This window comes from Cavia porcellus, unplaced genomic scaffold (genome assembly GCF_034190915.1).
Source record: "Cavia porcellus strain 051 isolate PalLab524CR breed Dunkin Hartley unplaced genomic scaffold, mCavPor4.1 scaffold_17, whole genome shotgun sequence".
NCBI classification, from domain to species: Eukaryota; Metazoa; Chordata; class Mammalia; order Rodentia; family Caviidae; genus Cavia; species Cavia porcellus.
Genome location: NW_026947500.1, coordinates 23,899,407 through 23,919,242, shown reverse-complemented (window position 1 = coordinate 23,919,242; position 19,836 = coordinate 23,899,407). Strand labels below are relative to the sequence as shown.

The following is a 19,836-nucleotide window of genomic DNA, read 5'->3' as shown; positions in this document are numbered from 1 at the left end:
GTCCCTAGAAAACAAGTTCATTTTATTGTCTGGGAATCACAAAAACAAACCTAATCACTCTGACCCAGTCCTCTGGGAGAGGCGCATCTCCCAGATGTGGGGGATGCTGGTCTGTGTACCACCTCATCCTGCTCCTCAGTCATGACCACCTCCTCCAGGGTGCGCCCACGGAGCTTGCTCCCCACCAACACGTGGCAGTTCCCCACAGGCAGCAGCCCTTCCTCAGCATAGCGACCCCTGAGGAACACAACCCTCTCCTCTCCGTCCAAGGGCAACCCGTGTGCCTGGCACAGGTCCCGTGCTTCGTGGAGCCCATCCAGGGCTAGCAGGTGGACTATGAAGCCCAGAGGCAAAGTCTGTCCCCTGGGGGTGCTCAGGGCACGAGTGAGGCGAGTGAGGGCGAGGCGGCGAGCATGGCCCACATGGCCCTGCACGGCACAGCTCTGCAGGTAGGGCAGGCTCCGGAGCAGGCGAAACAGGCGGGCAGTGTTGCCTTCCCGGAAAGCAGAGTCTACAGCGAGGGCCTTGCGCAGGGCTGGGCAGGCGCGTAGAGGGGCAGGCAGTTGCAGGATCTCTTGAAGAGCTTCTGTGGAGCCTGCGAGGATGGGAAGCTGGCTTGAGGATGCTGGGGCCTTCTTGAGATTCCTGCTTACTTTGCTATTCTCCCCTGTCTGCTAGGGCAGCCCACATCTTGAAGAGACTCTATTATTTGGGCTTCCTTTGCAGGAAATCAGACACTAACCTTAGGCCACTTTTGTAAACTGAGGCTTCTGTCCCAAGAGAGAGCTGTGAAACCCGTATTTGATGACACACAGAATCTACTAGCTGGGCATGGTGTCACGTTGGAGCTGGCCTGAGCTACCCTGAATTCAAGGCCAGCCTTAACTATACAATCCAAAAAAAATCCTGAAATCAAGGCCAGCCTTAACGATACAATCCAAAAAAAAACATTGTATCAAAAAAAAAACAATGAATGAGAGGTTTGAAAATAACTACTTAGGCCAAATTTTCTTACCTCCACTTTTATTATTAAGAAAACCAAAGCCCAGAAACGGGAGCAAGTAGGGCTGCGGGCTCCCATAGGATCTTTTTTTTTTTGTCTTTTTCCTTTTTATCGGTACCGGGGATTGAACTCAGGACTTCCTGCTTGCAAGGCAGGCGCTTAAGCCGCTGAGCTAAATCCCCAACCCTTCCCATAGGATGTTGGTGGCTCTTGGGCACTAACTTTCCTGGGAGGCAGCATATGGTGGTGTTTTTTTTCTTTTCTTTCTCGGTTGTGTTGCTGAGCAACATCACCAGCCCCTAAACCTCGAGGATGAGGCATTTTGGTTTGGTACTGAGGACTCAATCCACAGCGTTCACATTGAGCTAGGACACCCGTTCCTTTTATTTTGAGGCGGGGTCTCACCAAGTCACTACATTGCCGGTAGGGGCCTTGAACTTGAGATCCTCCGGCCTCAGCCTCCTAGAGTTCTGGATTTACAATGTACTACATCCCCGGGGAATAGTGAGACGTTAAAGCTTTTTCCTTCTTGTCTCCACTGTCCTCATGGAGGGCTCCCCATCTCCCCACACTGCAAGGACCCGACTCACCCAAGTTATAGAGCAGAAAGAGACCCTGGAAGGTGGCCTGGCGGGGGTAAGGACCCCCGCCCTGCGAGTAGCAGCGCCGCAGAGAACCGAAGCTCTCCTGCACCTGGGTCTGCAGCAGCACGGTGTCCACTGGCCCGCGCGCCCCGTCCGGTCCGAGCTGCGCCACCACTGCCAGCAGCGTGGCCAGTGCGGCCTCCAGCACCACCGCGGCCTCGGCGTCGCCGGCGTCCTGCAAGGCCAGGTCCAGCCGCACCGCACGCAAGCGGTCCGCCACGAAGCTGGCCACCTCAGCGCGGGTCGCGCCGGCACAGTCCGCTACCTGGCCGGCCAAGTAGCGCACGGTGGCCAGAAGCACGGAGGGCGGGCGCAGTTGGCTGGGCGGGGGCGGGGGCTTGCCGGCGGCCGGCCGGCGGTACTCCTTCACGGCGCGCTGCGGGTCGGCGCGCGGCGGGCCCCTGAGGCAGCCCGGGGCCACCTCCAGGCGGTGCAGGCGGCGCTCCCTTTCGCGCTCGGCGCGCTCGGCGGCCGGGCACATATCCGGGCAGGTGCCCTGGGGTAGCTCGCAGCCAGGCATGGGTGAGCGCTTGGAATCCCCGGGAGGGCGGCGGCCGGACGTCCGGTTTTTACGAAGGTCCACCGGGTCCCCGGGCCCGCAAGGGACGAGGGGCCGGGCGAGGCCGGTTGGGTGCGTCTTTACAGCCCCGCCGTCCTCTTCTCACAAGCTGATGCTGCGGCTCCCGAGATGCAAAGCGCCACAGCCCGCGACGTTCTCACTGTGCAGCGAGCTCAACTGACGCGACGTTACACTACGCTCCCCACAATGCACCGCGACCTAAAATTATAGGCGTAGGCAATCCCCGATGAGCCGGTTTGTAGTCCCGTGTTTAACCAATTGCTAGGCTAAGGGCGGGGCAACGTCCAGACCACGCCTCCCCGGCTGAGCTGTGCCTTAGCCCTCTGAACTGCGGGTAACTCGTTCTAGGACCTACAAAACTTGCATACATGGTTTAGTTTCTGCTCTTGTTTGGATTTTTTTTTTTTTTTTTACGGTCTGGAGATTGAAATCAGGGCTTTTGCACTATTACATTCCCTTTTATTTTTGAGACCCTAGTCTCCCTAAATTGTCCAGGCTGACCTTGAGTTTGTGATCTTCCTGTCTCAGCCTCCCAGACTGCTGGGATTACTGGCATGAACTGCCATGCCTAGTTTCTCCTCATCCCTATTATCCAAAAAAGTAGCTCACCTGCCTACTGTCCTGCACTGTCTTCCTGAAGATACTCTTTCTAGATCATAGGTCAACAAACTATTTCTACAGAGCCAGACTAAAAATGTTTTGGGATTTGCTGGTCTCAACTACTCAATTTGGTAGTAGAGTGAACCCAGTCAGACAAGATGTGAGTAAATGAACCTGACTGTGTTCAGACAGATTTTTATTCATACTTAAATTTTCATCAGTCACAGCATGTTTCTTCTTTCCCAACCATTAAAAAAATGTAAAAAACATCCTAGCTCACGGATCTTACAAAAGAAGGCAGTGGGCCAGATCTGACTGCAGGCTGCAGCTTGCAGGCCACAGTTCTGGGCTGGGAACTTATAGGTTAGTGGCTGGAGCTGCGGCTGACATATCAAGACAGGGACAGGCACGATTAGAAGTGTGTGTTGCTGATTCCAAGGAAGCAGGTAGGCAAGGAGCTAAGAAGTGGTTACTTTCCTCATTCTTGGTCCAGAATACACATTCTTGACCCCTGGAGTTATAAGACCAGGAGGTGGAGACCGAAGAGAGGCTGGCAGTGCTGGAGCTGCAGTTCCCCGGCAGGCCACGACCTCTCAGGGTGGCAGCTGGGACACATGCAGGTGCAGGATCTCCTCTGCTCGCTTCAGGTACTCGGCTGCCTTCTTCTTCACCCCTTCCCGGCGGGCAGGGGATGGGTCACCTGCAGAGAGAGCCTAGCTCAGCTTGGGAACTTGGCCCAGCTCTTTCAAAATCCCACAGCATTGTCACATGCTGTCCTCCTGGAAGCCAATGTCTCTTCTCCCACCAAGAAAACAAGAGGTTAAAAAAAAAAAAAATCCCCCTGAGGTTATGTGGCTGGTTAGTGAGAAGAAGGGGCTCCTGGGGCTCTGTGTTTTACTTTCCCTCCTCCCACAATCAGGGACTCAGGCCCGCCCCTCTGCCCTGCAGTCCCCACTTACTGGGTACCCCCTGCAGCAGGATGTGCACACCATCCCGGTAGGCTTGGAGGGCAGAAGGGTAGGCACCTGTCTTCTCATCCCGAAGGGCCTGGGTGATGAGTTCCGTGGCCTGACTCAGATAGGCAGGGGTGGGTCCTCTTTCCCCTTCCTCTTCCTGTCCTCCTGGCTCCCAGGGTTCCTCATCCAGCCTTTTGGATTCTACCTCCATGGCTGCCAGCTCACCTATGTGGGTAGGGCTGGGGCCTGCACCTTCTGCAATCAGACACGGAGGACTCAGACTGGATAGGCCCCACCCTTCTCTGGGTCCCCTGCCAACATCTCTTACCCAGCAGGGTACCAATCTATCCCCAGTGGAAAGGAGTAAAGCTTGGACAATCCAGAAATCACCTTTGTAAGCAATCCCTCTATAGTTGGTGAGGTTCAAGAACTTTTACAAATTCAGTCTTAGCTTCCTAATTCTTTCTTTAGGTAAGCTTTACTTTAGTTTTGAGGTCTGGGTCACTGACCCTATTTCCTGCCTAACTCTAGTTGGCCTAGATGTCCAAGAATTCCCACCAAAAAGTTCAACTTAAAAATAGTAAACCACCTATGGTGGCCAAAGACAGAAACACTCCAAGCCTTGGAGTCATCTCAGAATAATGAATCCAGAGAACCAGCACTATTTTTGGTGGTGGAACCCAGGGCCTCACAAATACTAAGTAAAAACTCCACCAATGAGCTACAGCCAGCTTTTTTGAGATCTTGTACTTTTATCCAACGATCCAAAATGAGGGGCTCATTATATTCCCAGGTCTGGCTCAGAGGTGGCCAGACATCTTCCAGCAGAAAAGACCGGGTGAGTTTTTGGTGAAGAGGGCTTTTGCAGCAAGTAGAGGAGCAGACAGCACCATGCTGGAGAGGGAAGGGTGGGCATCTTTCCATCTTTCCATCTATCAAGTGGGGAGTCCTGTGAGGAGACCAGGGGCTTCCTGCAGCCAGACACAAGGATGCCCAGTCCTACTGGGTCTAAGCCTCCCTGTGTTGCTCAAGGACAATGAGCAGAAAAGTTGAGGGCCCTTGACTACCTGAGCACAGGAGCTTGTGCCTCTCAGCTTCCAGCAGAGGGGACAAGGCCCTGGGAGTGTTTCCATGGGCAGAGTGAATGACTCATGGGCGCTGCCTGGGAAGATCTCACAAAACCCTCCCTTCCCAGGACCCCAGGGGACTCAGCTGAGCAAGGACCAAGTATCTGAGAACCTGGCACTCCGAGGTCTGGTACCACAGCCCTGGTGATACCTCCTCCAAAGCCTTATTCCCCCTCCTGGAGCAGGAAGGAAGGAAAGAAGCCGAGCAAGAAAAGTGGGGCCTGAGGATATAGCTCAGGAGTGGAGTATGTCTCTAGATGCGTCCCTAGATTGCATCCCCACACAGGAGAGGAAGAAGAGGAACAAGGAAAGGAGAGGAGGAGGAAGGGGAGGAAGAGAAGGGCCAGGGGGAAGGGGACAGGAAGCGGGAGGGGAAGAATGACGACGATGATGACAATGAAGAAGAAAAGTAGCCAGGGTGTGGTGCTGTACCTTGTAGTCCCAGTTACTCAGAGGCTGAAGCAGAAGGATCACTTGAGCCCATGCATTTGAAGCTAGTATGGGCCACTTAGTGAGACTGTCTCAAAAAAAAAAAAAAAGAAAGAAAAAGAAAAGGAGGCCTGGGGTGTAACGTGTGACAGAATGCTTTCCAGGCATGCACAAGCCCTGAGTAAGAGGCCGCACACCAAACCTTTGTCACCAGAGCCAGGAGCTGGGCCCCTGGTTAGGCCAGAGCCAGTGAGGCCACAGATGGGTTGGGACGCTGACATCCTGATTTGGATTGCCCCAGCTTTCTCCATCCCTAATGTGAGACTTCCCATTCCTGAAACTGATCAGAAAGCCCAGGGTCCTCCAGGCAAAGAAGAAAAGCTAACAAAAAGGACTTAAAAACACTCTTGAAGAATCAAAAAAGTATCATGACTCTCTTGAGGTGATGTCAGATCCAGCTTGCAGTTAGAGCATAAGTCTGATGATGTCCCAGACTGAAAAATCCCAGTGTCTCTGCACTGGGGACTGTCAGGTCCGTGGTCCCAGAGGAGGAAGGTGCTCAGGACTCTCATCCGCACAGGAGAACCTTCTGTCTCTGGTGATGCCCAGGCCAGAAGTGACTCCAGGTCTTCAGAGGGTCTTCCCATGGCTGCAGCTCAAACCTCCCAGAGCAGTGTGGACCTACTCCCCCGGGGTGTTGCCAGGGGAGGGACCCACAGTTCCTTACCCTACCACACTCACCAAACCAGCAGCCCTGTGAGGGGGCTGTGGCACCTAGGAATGAGCTTCAAATGCTCACTGGGGCAGCGAGAGTGTGACCCAGGGTGTCTTTCCCAGCTTTGTACAGGCTCGGGTCATCCAGGCTGGCTGGGTTCCAGTCTCCCTCTCTGGCCCCAGGAGCCCCTGCCCCAGCCCCTGTCCACCTCCACTGGTTACCTTCCTTGGAGAAGGGGTCAAAGAGGGCAAGCTCAGCCTCGGAGAGGGGACCCCTGGCAGGGGAGCCTGATGCCTCCTCCACACCGCCACAGCTGAAGAGCAGATCCAGGGCCTCCTGTGCAGGGCTGGATGGTGGGGGTTCCACTGAGGAGAGACCAGCGGGGATCAGTGCTGCACTCACCATTTCCAAGATTTCAAACTGGAGCCACCTTCTCAGTAAGTCCTTCAGCAGCCATGGGCATAGAACAAGCTCATTCTTGGGATTTGTGTCCATTTGACAGATAAGCTAAAGCTCAGAGAAGGGAAAATAACCCGTCCAAAGTTCTTCAGTGGGTAGATGGCAGAGCCAAACCCAGGCTCTTCACTAAGATCACTGAGGAGGGACTGTCACCCCCACATCCCACCTGGAGGCCCAACTCCCAGCTCCGATGTACCTGGTACCTCCAATTCTTCCAGGCCCCTCCTTTCCACAGGGAGTGGCTGGGGGAGCAGAGGATCATCAGGGGGTGGCGTAGGGATCAGAGGAGGTGGCAAGATGTGCAGGTCCCTGGATACCTCAGAGGGCCGTATTACCTCCCCGCCCTGCAGAAGAGAAAGGCCAACGGGGGGACGGGCATCAGGGGTGCAGCATTGCAGGCAGGCTTCCCAGCATGCAGGGGTGGAAGGGTGGCCTGAGTACCCGGAAGAACTCCTTGAGCTGGGGGCTGTTGTTGAGCGCAGGGATGTGCACAGTGAAGCGAAGCAAGTCCTCAGCCGCCTTTCGCCGCTCCTCAATCACCGGGGCCTCGAACCGGCCTGCAGCCACCCAGAACAAGCCAGTGGGCAGAGTGAACCCAAGACCTTGTGCTTGCCAGGCAGGCACTTAAGCCACTGAGCTACATCCCTGGCCCTTATTTGTTCTCTCAAGGCGGTTTACTGAGCATTGCTGTGCCGGGTTCAGGGATGTGTAGGAGAGAAGTAAAGCCCCAGCCCTCAAGGATTTCAAGTCACAGATGGGGCAACAAGAACCAAAAACCACTTCATCTGGCTTTGATACAGCTGATGAGGAAAGGAGAGCTCGGAGCAGGGAAGTGACATACCTGAGTCCACACAGCAAGCAGCAGCTTCACTGCTTAGTTTTAGGGGCCAGGCAGAGATCTCTGCCCCTACCTTGGTCACTGCTGCTGCCAGAGGGAGGAGCCTGCTGTCACCCTCCCCTACTTGGCCTGGCATCAACAGGCAGCTGCAACCATTTACTGTGCTTTGACACCCTCTTGTGTAAGTCTGGGTCTCATATAATTCTGGGACTTACTCTATTCTCTACAGAGTCCCCAGTCAGAAAATGGCCCAAGACATGGCCCAAGGCCCTTCACCTGCCGAGCCTGTTTCTTCATGTTAAAAAGTAGGCTAATGAAGTTGGAATGTTCAAGGCCCTATCATACAAGAAGAAGAGTGAGGCTGCTCAGAGGCTCAGTGCCCCCATCTGTCACCTACGGCCATCTCTGAGGGCCAGTCAGGATCTCCAGGGTGGCTCTGCCCAGAGTTCCAGGGCCTTAAGTCTGCAGTGCCTGCTGGCCCAGGTCCCTGTGCCTCTGTCCCTGTGACACTCACCGAACACCTGGGCCCGGGGGAAGGCAGGGAACTCCTCGAGGCGGCGAAAGAGGTTGCGGTGAGTGTAGGCCAGGTCCCCATGCAGCTTTCGGAAGTCACTGTACCGCTTCCAGACCACTACCTGCGGGGGATGTGAGGCTGGAGGGTGGGAGGTACACTCCCGTGCCCAGCTGTGCCCAACTCCCTTCCTGTTTCCAGACTTGAAATCGAGGGACAGTCCCCCTCCCTTACAGGACTCTCACCTCTTTGATATCCTCGGGATCCTTCTTTGAGATAAACTGAGAAAGAAAAAGCAAGAAACAGGTGAGACCTGAGGCTGACATCTGACACCCCCTCACTCTGTGAAAGCTGGCTCTAGGCTCTCTCCAAGGGACAGTGCCCTTTGGCATCAAGATGTCCTTATTTTAAGGCTCTGAATGTAACTTTAAGCAACTTTTCTACCATGCACCTCAGTTTCTTGACCTGTTACATGGAAGGATCCATGAAGGCCTGTCCTACACTGCTCTAGCCTTGACTTTTACCTGCTTCCTTCAAAAGGCCAAGAACTTGCATCTCCCAAAACCAGAGAACCTCAGGTCTCCAAGGAAATGTGTGCAGGGGGCCAGTCCTTCCCCTCCAGAGGAAGCCCTGGGCTCCATGCATCTGGATACAGGAGCCACCACCTGGCCAGCCTAGGAGAGGCTGTACTCTGTGTAGCCCTTGGGGTGGGTCCTGGGGTCGGAGACAGTGTAGTGTCACAGGAAGTCATCTTTTGCCTGCCGAGTCTAGGAGAGTAGACTTTTAAATAATAATAATTTTAAAATCATGTCCTACAACTGGGAGGTTTGTGAGGCAGAAATGAAGAACAGAGCTATCTAAAAGATAAGGCAGGCTCAGAGTGGGGTGTGGCCCAGATCATTCCCCAAAGAGGGGAGACTGCCAGGACTACAACCCTGGCCTTGGCTTTCACAACAGGCACACTTAAAATATTCAGGTAAAAAAACCAAAAACCAAAAAACAAAACCCCCAAACTGGCCAGTCATGGTGGCACACGCCTGTAGTTTTAGCCACTTTAAGAGGCTGAGGCAGGAGGACTGCAAGTTCAAGCCCAACCTGGGCAACCACGTGACTTAGGTTAAAAATATATATATAGGGGAGCTGGGTATGTAGCTCAATGTAAAGGCCTTGGTTTCAATCCCCAGAACTACAAAAATACATAAATAAATATTTGTTTTGTTTTGTTTGGAGACAGAGTCTTGTTATCAGTGCAGGGTGGCCTTGAACTCACTATGGTGACCAGGTTAGCCTCGAACTCCCCAGTGATCCTCCTGCCTCGTTAGAATTATAGGTGTGGGCTACCTGTCCAGCCTAAAAACAAGATAATAAAAACCAGTGAAAGTCAGGCATGGAGGTACATACCTGTAATCCTAGCACTGAGACTGAGGCAGAATGATCACCAGGAGTTTAAAACCAGCCTGAATTACATAGTGAGACCCTGTCCCCCATCCCCGAAAATTCAGCAGAAAGTGAGACCCTGTCCCTCATCCTCGAAAATTCAGCAGAAAGTCTTCTCCCGTGCAAATGTGATGGTGCATGCCTGTGATCTCAGCACTCGGCAGGTTGAGGCAGGAGGATCACCACATGTTCACAATATTCTTCCAAACATCAATTTTGACCTTTATCTATTGACTTCCTGTGGTGATTATGAAACTGGAGATTTATTCTGAAAGGGTTTTGGCCCAGACAGGACACTGTAGCCAGGAAAGCCTCAACCAGAACCAGGAAGCCCCTATCTCCCCCGCCCCTAGGAATTTACCTGTGAAGGTGTCTTCCCCGCCCCTGGGAATTTGCCTGTGGCGCCAAACCTAGGGCCAATGGGCTACCTGTGCATCCCTGATGCCCCCCCTTAGGTTCCACCCCAAACCGAGGCTATTTACATACCCCCCACGCCATGTGTCGGCTGGAGAGATCCCCGGACTCCAGTGGTGGGGGGTGCTGGTCATCTCTCTCTGTGTTCTCAGAATAAAGGCCACTTTTTGTTTTATACTTCTCATCTTTTGGAAATACTTTTCATCTTTTGGAAATAATCCTATTATTTGGTGCTGTGACTCGATCAGCAGGCGATTGACTCCTGGGACACACCCAGTTGAGTCCCCTAGCCGATTCATGAACTGGATAACATCCTTGATTAATTCCATGCTTTTTCCTCTCCGGAAATGTCCTTGTTGCCAGCCGCCTGCACTCACCATCGGCCAGATTGATTTCAGGTGAGCACTCCCCGGGAACTTTTGGCACTGGGCAGCCCCAGTCAACTGTTCTCCCCGTTCAAGTGGGTCTGTGCATTTTCACATCCTTAGGACAGCCCAGGGCAGGGTTTTTTCTGGGCAAACCTGTGTCCACACTCTAAAATCTCTCACGTTCTTTGGGTTCAGATAGCCCAAAGCAGAGATTTTTGGACCGCCCACACTGAAAGACCCTCACTTCCCTTAAAGCCTCGTGCTTTCACGGGCAAAACTGTTACTGACCCCACATGAACTCCACTCAGAAATCTCTCAGTGACAACTGGAATATATGAGTTTTGCAACCTTAGCTGCCATGTGCTGCCACAAATGAGTGATGGCTTGTTCTCTGGACCACGGCTTATTTCTTGCCTGAATCAGTCATGGGAAATGTATTTTCTAACTCTCAAAAGATGCCTTTACAATGCCTAATTTCCAATTTACATACTCTTTTTTTTTTTTTTTTGGTCTTTTTCATTTTTATCGGTACCGGGGATCGAACTCACGACCACCTGCTTGCAAGACAGGTGCTTATGCCGCTGAGCTAAACCTCCAGCCCCCCAATTTACATACTCTTAAGATTAAAAGTACCATAAAGACTAAACAATGAACTTTTTACTGCCAGGAGGTCTGGCCAACCTACACACTTAGCGGCAATCGTTGGCCCAAGGAAGGAACATTTGACCCCTGCATTCTCAGAAACTTATATGATTTCTGTCAGGCCGGCAACAAGTTATTAGAACTCCCTTATATTCAGGCCTTTCTTATTCTGAGAACATGCCCGTCTCTCATGAAGTCTTGTGCTCCCGCTGAGATACTTTTAGCTAACTCTACCGTGCTGCAAACTTTTCCATCCTTCCCTCAAGATTCGCTTGATGATGTTCCTCCGGTGTTTTCCCAGCCGCCTCCTCCCCACCCCCAAAATGGTTCCTTGCCGTTATCTCCCACTGTGCAATCGTCTTCCCCTCCGTCTCCTAGGACCCCTAATTCTCCCAGCAGCTCTAATCCCTCTGTGTTGCAGTTATCTTCCACTGTGCAATTGTCTTCCCCTCCGTCTCCTGGGATCCATAACTCTCCCAACGGCTCTAAATTCCTCTGTTAGTGCTTCCTTGCAGTCTCCAATTTCTTATTCTCCTGAGAATTCTCTATCCCCCTACAGCATTCTCACCTCCCGCCCACCATACTAGGCCTCAGTTGCTATGTCCTTCCAGCAAGCAGCATGATTGTTCCAGCTTGCGCTGGAAACAGTCTTGCAACCTTCTGCCAAGTGACAGGACACCCATGTTCAGATGGGTCACATGGCGACAGGGTGCCGCCATGTTTGGACGGGTCTCGTGGTCAATGAGCGCCCCCTTGTGGCTCCTCTTATGAACAGCAGCAGCCGCCCTGTTGCGGGCCACATGATGCTTCATTGTGCTGCCCACAGCAATTTTCTCACTGCAAGGCACACAGTGAGACGCCATCTGCCTGTGTTTCCTCGTCCCAGGGTGATCGGCAGCCACTCTATAGCCACTCTACAGATAACTGCTCACACGGGTCTACCGGACGGATGGCTGCCCAATGGCCCTCTACTCCGCAATCTTCTCCTCTGGCTCTGCTACCACTTTGGGAGCAAGCTGGCCCCGTGCCTTTTTCCCTTTCTGATCTGTCTCAGATTGCCCATAAATTAGGTAGCTTCTCTGTTAACCCACAGAATTATATTAGGCAATTTGAATTTATTACTAATTGTTATGATTTACATTTTAAGGATGTTTATGTGATTCTAAATACTACTCTCAGCTCACAAGAATGGAATCAGCTGTGGCAACCAGCTTGAGAAGAAGCTGACCGCAGGCATAAGGCAAACACAGCTGATAATGACCCTGGACCTGTAGCTGTGCCAGAACAAGATCCTAACTAGAACTATCAGAATGGACAAGGTTCAACAAAATTACATAAGATGATTAAATGTCTGATTGTGGGCCTTAACAATATTGCTCACAAGCACACTAACTACAACAAACTTTTACAACAGGTCCAGGAGGCTAATCAAAACCCAGCTGTGTTCCTAAATTGGCTTTCTAATCCTCACGCCCCGCGAGCAGTTTTAGCTTCACGCGCTGTGTCAGGCCACCTCCCAGCCCCTCCCCCATGCGCTGTCCCAGGCCCTCCCTCCCCCTTGTGCCATCATTGCCGCTGCCTTATGCTTTCCGGGTACAGTCCCAGTCCTCCCCTGCACACTATGTCCCGACGCTCGCCCCACCCCCATGCTGGGCGTGCTCTGCTGGCATGCCGCAAAACAGCAGCTCAGCGGCTCCGCTCAGGCATACTTTTTTTTTAGTTCCATTCCACTCAAAAGATGCTATTTTTTAATTACAATTCTCAAACCATTTAATCAAGGTTATTGGCCACCTGATAATTTTACCAGCCTTGTTTATCAATCAAAGCCTTCACCAATCTCCTGTTTAACAACTAAGGTTATAAATTCCTTTTTGTTGGAAACCACTAGCTCTGTTCCAAGACAAGGGTTTTGTTAAAAGTTTTAATATTGTCTAAAAACAAAATTTTATTTGTCTTGGTTCATATTACTGCAAATAACAGGTTTTAAAAAAGCAAATATGTTCAAAATTTGACAGTATTAGATCAGTTTTCATAGATTTATTCATAAAATTGGTAAACCTTTACTGCAAAATGTTTCCATTAAAATGAGATTATACTCCAAAAGGGGGAGGGCAGACTAAAGCCTTTTTTATTAAATATATAATTCCACACAACACCCTAAAAGTATATGCCATCCATATAAAGCCGACTCTCTGATCTCAAATGCCGATATTAAACTCCTACATACTTACTTAATTCTACTGTAGTCCAAATCCCAAACAAAAGGCAAAACTTGACCTTCAAACCTTAGAGAGATCTTAATATGATTTTTCATATTTTTAACACTTTTGACACTTGGAGTTCTGAGGCAGGTAAACCTACACAAGGTGGAGCTGCCTGGCCCCCCATGGACCACACTCAAATGCAGCAGAAGACATTGGGCAAGAAAATGCCCCATCCTGGCATTCTTTGAGACCTTACTCCCGGGATGCTGGACTGTCCTAGCCACCAGAGTGTGGGTAAGCCATCCTAACTTCTAGCCCTTATAGGAAATGTCGACACTGCCAGATTCATCACTGACAAAAATTGCTGCTGAAGACTGAGGGGGTTCAGGGCAACAACAGCCCTCTTTAAGGTGTCTGTCTCAGAGTCCAAGTCGCACCAAAGTCTCAGGTAAGACAATTCTCTATATTTGTGGACATAGAGGCCATATATACAGAGTTCTTCCTGAGTTTTCAGGCTGCTATATTAAGTCTTCAATCTCTATGACGGGGTATTGATGGTCAACCTATGCCATTTACAAACAGGGCCTATTTCGTACAGGTCCCAGTCCTAAATATACAGGCTAACTTAGACACACTGAAGCCTCAACGGCTTCCACCTGTTATCACTAGTAAACCTCTCCTCAGTGATGTAAGACCACCTCCTTCCTTTCTTATTCACCAATTTCTCAGGTAACCCTAGTCAAGACTGACAGATACATTTTTGTCTTCTCACTTTGTTTATACTTTTTCAAGATACATAAAAGCCTTTCTCACAACCAGGGAATACTTGCTAAAGTTCTGTTGCAGCAAATCATTCCAAGGATTACAACCAGGTTACAGCGACCCATACCTGATATTCTTGGTAACCTCAACAGCAGTCAAAGTTGCTGGACTCCCATCCTGGTTTCACATCACTCAGGCTAAGAGGTGCCCTCCCAGCCCTAAATCTGATCATTCTGAGTGGTCATCTCATCTTCTGTTGCCCACCTGTCTCCATTTCACAAAGGCCTCGCAGCCACAGTTAACAGCCTAAGTCATGTTTTGTTATCCACTTTGGTTCCTAACTCCTTACATTCTATTAATGATCATTTTTACAGCAGGACTCTTTAACAGTATTGCCTACAGACTCCAACATCATGCATACCAGAGACAAGCCTTACCGGCCTACCTCTTAACTTTTATGCTTTCAGATGGGGGAGTAATCACCTTTCATAACTTCACTCCTCCTAACCCTACATTTAATTTTCAGAATTCTGCCGTGGAAATGTTCCTACCTCAACGTCATCCTGATATAATTACATGTCTAAATCAAAGGCACCTTTCCTTCTACCTCACCTGGGTCCTTAAATATGACAGTGCCATGTCTCCTCACATCTTGTCTCTCTGTTTTTTCAGTCTAACATACGTGCATTCACCAGTGAAGTTGTCCTGGCTAAAACACCTGCCACCAGCGTCTACCTGGGCATCAACTGTCATCCCATTGACTCCCCTAGGCTCCAGTACAGCGCCCTCTGCCAGCAGGAAGTAGTTAAAGAGAGAAATCTTCATCCCTTTTCATAATAATAATCATAAGACGGATATGAAAGGCTTTTGGCCCAAGCCGGACACTGTAACTGGAACCAGGAAGCCCCTATCCCCCCCTTCCCTAGGAATTTACCTGTGAAGGTGTCTTCCCCGCCCCTGGGAATTTGCCTATGGCGCCAAACCTAGAACCAATGGGCTACCTGTGCATCCCTGATGCCCCCTTAGGTTCCACCCCAAACTGAGGCTACTTACATACCCCCCACGCCATGGGTCTGCTGGAGAGATGCCCGGACTCCAGTGGTGGGGGGTGCTGGTCATCTCTCTCTGTGTTCTCAGAATAAAGGCCTCTTTTTGTTTTACACTTCTCATCTTTTGGAAATACTTTTCATCCTTTGGAAATAATCCTATCATCTTCAAGTCCTTTTGGAAGTGTGTGGATTTTTTAAAGGATAGATTAGACCGGGTGTAGTAGCATGTGCCTGTAATCCCAGCACGAGGTCAGCCTGGGATACAAAGTGACGCCCTGTCTCAAAAGGACAAAAAAATAAAAAATAAAAAAATCTAAACTACAGGTCTGTACTTTTAAAAGTAATTAAACTTTTAAAAGCGCTTTTATTTATAAAACCAGAAATCTAAACTCATTCCAAGAGACCTCAGAACTAATATTTGACATAAGCTACAGTTTTCGCGTTAGAGAAATTCATAGACTTATGGCCAGATGCTACACCGACTCGTCGCACACACCCACCCACCCCCGGGTCCCACAGTTGCGGGCCAAGCGCTTTTAAAAAGAGCAGAGCCTTACCGTGGCCCCACCCCTGATGGCGAAGGAACGCTCCATCCGCAGGTTCCCCTTAAAGGGGAAATGCATTTCGGTCGTCTAAAAAGGGAGCTTTCTGCAGAGCTTAGCCTTAAAACACCAGCCCGTTTATTTAAAAAGGTAAGGTCCCCTCTGGGCCCCACCTCACCTGTGCGGTGACTTTGTACTCTGTGTAGCCCTTGGGGTGGGTCCTGGGGTCGGAGACAGTGTAGTGTCGCAGGAAGTCATCTTTTGCCTGCCGAGACATGACGGCCTAGGGGAGCAGCGCTGACCCCTGGGTGCCGCCCCCACCCCTCAGGTTCGGCCTCCTCCGGCCCCTGCCCCGCCTAGACCTGCGCCCTGCTTCATCTAGCCCAGGGAGCTAATCGCAAAAGACATGCTGTTTTCTGTACTCGACCAAGGGAGCGTCTAAAAAGTTCCCTATTGTTGGTAAAACGTAAATTTAGTAATTTGCCAGCAAGGATTGGTGTGTGTGTAGGAGATTGTGGCTGTACGTTGGAGGCCATGGAACCCACCCTATTCCTGCGTAAACCCTCCTCACACTCCTCCAAACGGCTTATACCCTACTTTGACTCTTTTTTTTTTTTTTTTTTGGTCTTTTTTGTTTTTATCGGTACCAGGGATCGAACTTACACTTGCAAGGCAAGCGCTTATGCCGCTGAGCTAAATCCCCAGCCTCCTTATCCCCTACTTTGCTTCTTCCATCCATCCATCCCACTTTCATTAATTTAAATTTTTTTTTTTTTTTTGTCTTTTTCGTTTTTACCGGTACCGGGGATTGAACTCAAGACTGCCTGCTTGCAAGGCAGGCACTTATGCTGCTGAGCTAAATCCCCAGCCCAATTTAATTTAATTTAATTTTTTATTATTTTTTGTTTATTTCTTTTTTGGTCGTACCACAGATCGAATTCACAACGTTGTGTTTGCCAGGCAGGAGCTTGCACCGCTGAGCTAAATCCCCGCCCACTGAGCCCAATTTTTTATTATTTTTGAACTTGGATCTTGCAGTGTTGCCCAGGTTGACCTCGAATTCCTGGGGTCGAGTGATTCTCCTACCTCAGCCTCGGGGGTAGCTGTGTCACATTGCCCAAGCATGGGTCACATTGTCCAACTTTTGTTGTCCAGTATGTCCCAGACATAGCCAAATTTTTTCTACATCTCCTTCCTCAGGTTTCCCTAATTCATATTTTTTGGAAGCATGGGAGAACCAAAAAGGATGCCAGAGGAGCAAGATGATGTCAGGGCTCCGAAGTCACAACTCTTACTAGCTGAGTTTTCTTTTAACTGCTTGAGCCTCAGTTTCCCTCAGTAGAATGGCATGTTTATTATCTGGGAAAGAGGCTCTCTCCTTTTCCAAACCAGCGGGGAGGGAGTTGTTTGGACTAAACTGCCATGCCCCGCCCAGTTACTTTAGACCCGCCCCCCACCGCAGTGGGCTGGGACAACTTGCCTCAGGGTCCTCCTCAGTTATTTTTTTGTTTGTTTGTTTGTTTTTTTGTACCAGGGATTGAACTGACGACCTTGGATTTGCTGCTGAGCTAGACCCCTGGCCACTCCCTAGTTATTTAACAGTCTCTGTCCTTCCAGACACGGACAGTGGGTGGAGTGTGGCCCTCACCATAGTACCCCTGTCCCCTAATGCCACTCCAGAGGGTGGCATCCCTTTATTCTATGCGGGAAGGTGCACCCTGAACCTGGCCAAGATCAAGGAGAAAGGGATCCAGGCCCACTATTAACACAGCCAATTGTGTGGCATACGTCTGTAATCCCTGCACTCGGAAGGCTGAGGCAGGAGGACTGCTGTGAGTTTGAGGCCAACCTGGGCTACATAGTGAGTTCAAGGCCTCCTTGGACTACATATCGAGTCCCCCCCAAAAATAAATAAAATAAAATAAAATATACCTAACCTCCCCAAACCCCTGTGATGAACACAGCGAGCCTTCTTGAAGATTCTTCTCTTTTGACCTGCCATTTTTTGTGGAGATGTGACTGCTGTCAATCACACAACTCCTGTGGCCCCACATTTCCCTGAACTGCTGCCATGACAGCTGCAGCTGTCCTGACCGCCCTGCATTGCCTTGGACCAGTCACAGGCCTTGCAGCTGCTACGTGAGCAGCACTACCCTGAGTCCCCTCCTGGCCCCTCCTCTGGTGTTAGTGACCTGCCTGCACAGATCCTACTAAAGGACAGCCTCGTCTGGGTGGGTCTGTAACTCTGCTTGGGATTGATTTCTCAGGTAGTATAGCCTCTGTCGATCCTGAGTAGTGTGACAGAGTGATTGGAGGAAGAGTAAGAAGAGAGATCTTTAGCCCTGAAGAGTTTTAGAGACCAACAGCCAACAAAGATCAGTGACAAGAGCAGCAATCAGCAGCGTTGACTGATGGCACCCAGCATGAGCCAGAGTCAGACAGTGGTGGCTCGCAGTGGCAGAGCCCAGCAGCTGACAGGACAGCTGCTGTCCAGCATGGACTGGTGTTGACCTGCAGCATCGAGCAGGGCTGCACTTTGCCCACTCATGATTTTTATTTGAATCAAGCAAAAGAACCCTCGAAGAATCAGTGACAATAAAATCTGTGAGAGCAAAGCTTTTTCTTTTCTTTTTTGTTAGTACATATTTGCAATTCATAATGAACACATTCATCATGGGACATGAAGCTTTTTCTTTGCTTTCTTTTTCTTTTTTGTTTTTGGTACTGGGGATTGAACTCATGACTGTGCGCTTGCAAGGCAGGCGCTTATGCCACTGAGCTAAATCCCCAGCCCATGAAGCTTTTTCTAATGGTTGACTGCCAGAATGCCAACACAGTGAAAACCACCACTGCGTCCAAACCAGAATGAGGAAGGAAAAGGCCTGTCTACACTGTTCCCACTGAATGGTAGGTTCAAGCAAGGGCCCCCTCCCAGCCATCCCACCTAGAATCACAGAGAGATGGCTGAAAGAATCATTGAAGCCAAGTGCCTGACTTTCTGTGAAAAACTGAAACCAACAAATGCTATTTAACTAATATTGATGCTCCAGGACACACAGACTTAAAACCCTGATTAGCAGCACCTCTCAGGCAGACTTCAGTGTTCTCATGGTTGCCTCTTGTGTTGGTAAACTGGAAGCTGGTATCCCTGAGAATGGGCAGGTGGGTAGGTTAGGGTTTAGATCTAAAATTTCCCCAAATTTGGGAGGCTGAGGCAGGAGGATTGCCGTAAGTTCAAAGCCAGGGCGTTCTACATATTGAGACCCTGTCTCAAAAAAAGCCAAAAAATAAGTAAATAAATAAAATTTCCCCCAAAAGTCTTGGAGGCCCTGGATCAGTAGCAGAATGTGTTGTTTAGGAGGTGTGGCCTGGGGCGTGGCCTGGAGGGGTGTTTTTCTGGTCCCCAGCCCCTCCCCTCTCTCTCTGCTTCCTGGTTTCCAACCACTGCTTCTTCCATTAGGCCCGTCTGCTATCTTGGAGCCAGGTGACCATGGACTGGAACCATGAGCCAAAATAAACCTCTCCTCCTTTAAGGTGCAAGTATTTTGCCCCAGCCACAAGATAGGAACTGGGTCAGAGTGTGCAGCCGCTGACTGTGGGCTTTAACAGGATGGCTTAAGCTGCCCAGCAGAGGGGATTGCAGGGAAGAGTTGGGAAGTCAGTGGCTGCAATCCTGGCCAGTAGCAACTGTAAGTGGTTCTGGTGGGAGCCTGGCGAACATGCTGGAGCAAGTGCTGCCATGTCTTTGTGTGAGGGAAGGAAAGTGACCCATAAAAAGGTAACAGAGACCACTGTAGGAGCAGGGCACAATCTCCTGGGCCTTTAATCCATTACCCATTTAAGCCATGATTTATCTTTTGTTCTAAGATAAACAGGGGCCAGGTGTGATGGTGCATGCCAGTAATTCCAGCTCTTAGGAGGCTGATGCAGGAGGATTGCTTTAAAAAAAAAAAAAAAAGAATAATAGGGACTTCTGGGTGGTTTTTCCTAAAAACCATGACTTGACTTGGGGTGACAGATCCGTTACCAGAGGTTACTAGGAGTAGAACAAAGCTTGACCTTCACTTTCTATCCTTTATTTTAGCCTATCTCATCACGCTTCAATATATGAGGACGCTGAGAGATTTACAGGGACGTTTAGCTGTGCCCTAAGGTCCACTGCCCCAAACTTAGGCTCACCTTGGGTGCCAGCAGAGCCTTGCAGGGCTGAGACCACCCCATGTAGAAGCAGTCACCTTGTGGGAACAGAGCAGCCCGAAGCTGTGGGATTCCTCCAGAGCCAGGGACCTCTGGTCCTGGCCCTCCTCAGCTGATTCTGCTTTTGGGAGTGACCAGGCTGAACCCCTGCATCAGAGTGAGCCCCTCGGGCTCCTCTAGGTGGAGTCCTTCCTAATCTCCTTCGCTGTGCAGTTCTGCATAATGAACCTGCCTGGGTTTCACAGCGAGGCTGCCTAAAGTTCTTCCTATCTCCATGATGTGAATCAAGAACCAGCCTAGCAGGCTGAGCTCAGAGATCCCCATCTCCTTTTTGGGTGACCCCTCAGATCCGTCTGGTG

The 19,836-nt window shown here is 50.4% G+C and overlaps 2 protein-coding genes and 2 long non-coding RNA genes across 8 annotated transcripts; 2 read left to right on the top strand and 2 right to left on the bottom strand.

Annotated features, from left to right (window-relative positions):
* Position 1: 1 nt before the first annotated feature.
* Sac3d1 (SAC3 domain containing 1) lies at positions 2-2,812 on the bottom strand. The gene is made up of 2 exons (XM_003468068.5): positions 1,594-2,812; positions 2-595 (listed from the first exon to the last, which is right to left on the bottom strand). The coding sequence occupies exons 1-2, from the start codon at positions 2,165-2,167 to the stop codon at positions 51-53; spliced, it is 1,119 nt and encodes a 372-aa protein (XP_003468116.1). The 5' UTR covers positions 2,168-2,812; the 3' UTR covers positions 2-50.
* Positions 2,813-3,006: 194 nt separating this feature from the next.
* Snx15 (sorting nexin 15) lies at positions 3,007-15,666 on the bottom strand. 4 transcript variants are annotated; one of them, XM_005002965.4, is made up of 8 exons: positions 15,459-15,664; positions 8,108-8,143; positions 7,866-7,986; positions 6,955-7,070; positions 6,710-6,857; positions 6,276-6,419; positions 3,853-4,038; positions 3,007-3,527 (listed from the first exon to the last, which is right to left on the bottom strand). In XM_005002965.4, exons 1-8 carry the CDS (start codon positions 15,555-15,557, stop codon positions 3,421-3,423), a joined length of 957 nt encoding a protein of 318 aa, XP_005003022.1. In that variant the 5' UTR covers positions 15,558-15,664; the 3' UTR covers positions 3,007-3,420. The 4 variants fall into 4 exon arrangements, with proteins under 4 accessions (XP_005003022.1, XP_003468261.1, XP_013006199.1 ...); XM_003468213.5 differs by having other exon boundaries at positions 3,787-4,038; positions 15,459-15,661; XM_013150745.3 differs by lacking the exon at positions 15,459-15,664 and adding an exon at positions 15,296-15,388 and having other exon boundaries at positions 3,787-4,038.
* LOC134470879 (uncharacterized) lies at positions 6,358-8,753 on the top strand. 2 transcript variants are annotated; one of them, XR_010040076.1, is made up of 3 exons: positions 6,358-6,491; positions 7,581-8,168; positions 8,403-8,753. It is a non-coding gene; the product is annotated as an uncharacterized LOC134470879 (long non-coding RNA). The 2 variants fall into 2 exon arrangements; XR_010040077.1 differs by having other exon boundaries at positions 8,319-8,451.
* Positions 15,321-17,895, top strand: LOC134470880 (uncharacterized). Its single transcript, XR_010040078.1, has 2 exons — positions 15,321-15,430; positions 16,815-17,895. It is a non-coding gene; the product is annotated as an uncharacterized LOC134470880 (long non-coding RNA).
* The last annotated feature ends 1,941 nt before the right edge of the window (positions 17,896-19,836 follow it).

Excerpts from the sequence above, each read along its gene's own strand:
- Sac3d1 (XM_003468068.5), bottom strand. The coding sequence starts at position 2,167 with ATGCCTGGCTGCGAGCTACCCCAGGGCACCTGCCCGGATATGTGCCCG. Across the intron at positions 596-1,593 it reads CTTTCTGCTCTATAACTTGG|GCTCCACAGAAGCTCTTCAA; the intron begins GTGAGTCGGGTC and ends CCATCCTCGCAG.
- Snx15 (XM_003468213.5), bottom strand. The coding sequence starts at position 15,557 with ATGTCTCGGCAGGCAAAAGATGACTTCCTGCGACACTACACTGTCTCC. Across the intron at positions 7,987-8,107 it reads ATCCCGAGGATATCAAAGAG|GTAGTGGTCTGGAAGCGGTA; the intron begins GTGAGAGTCCTG and ends CATCCCCCGCAG. Across the intron at positions 6,420-6,709 it reads GGAAGAATTGGAGGTACCAG|TGGAACCCCCACCATCCAGC; the intron begins GTACATCGGAGC and ends GTCTCTCCTCAG.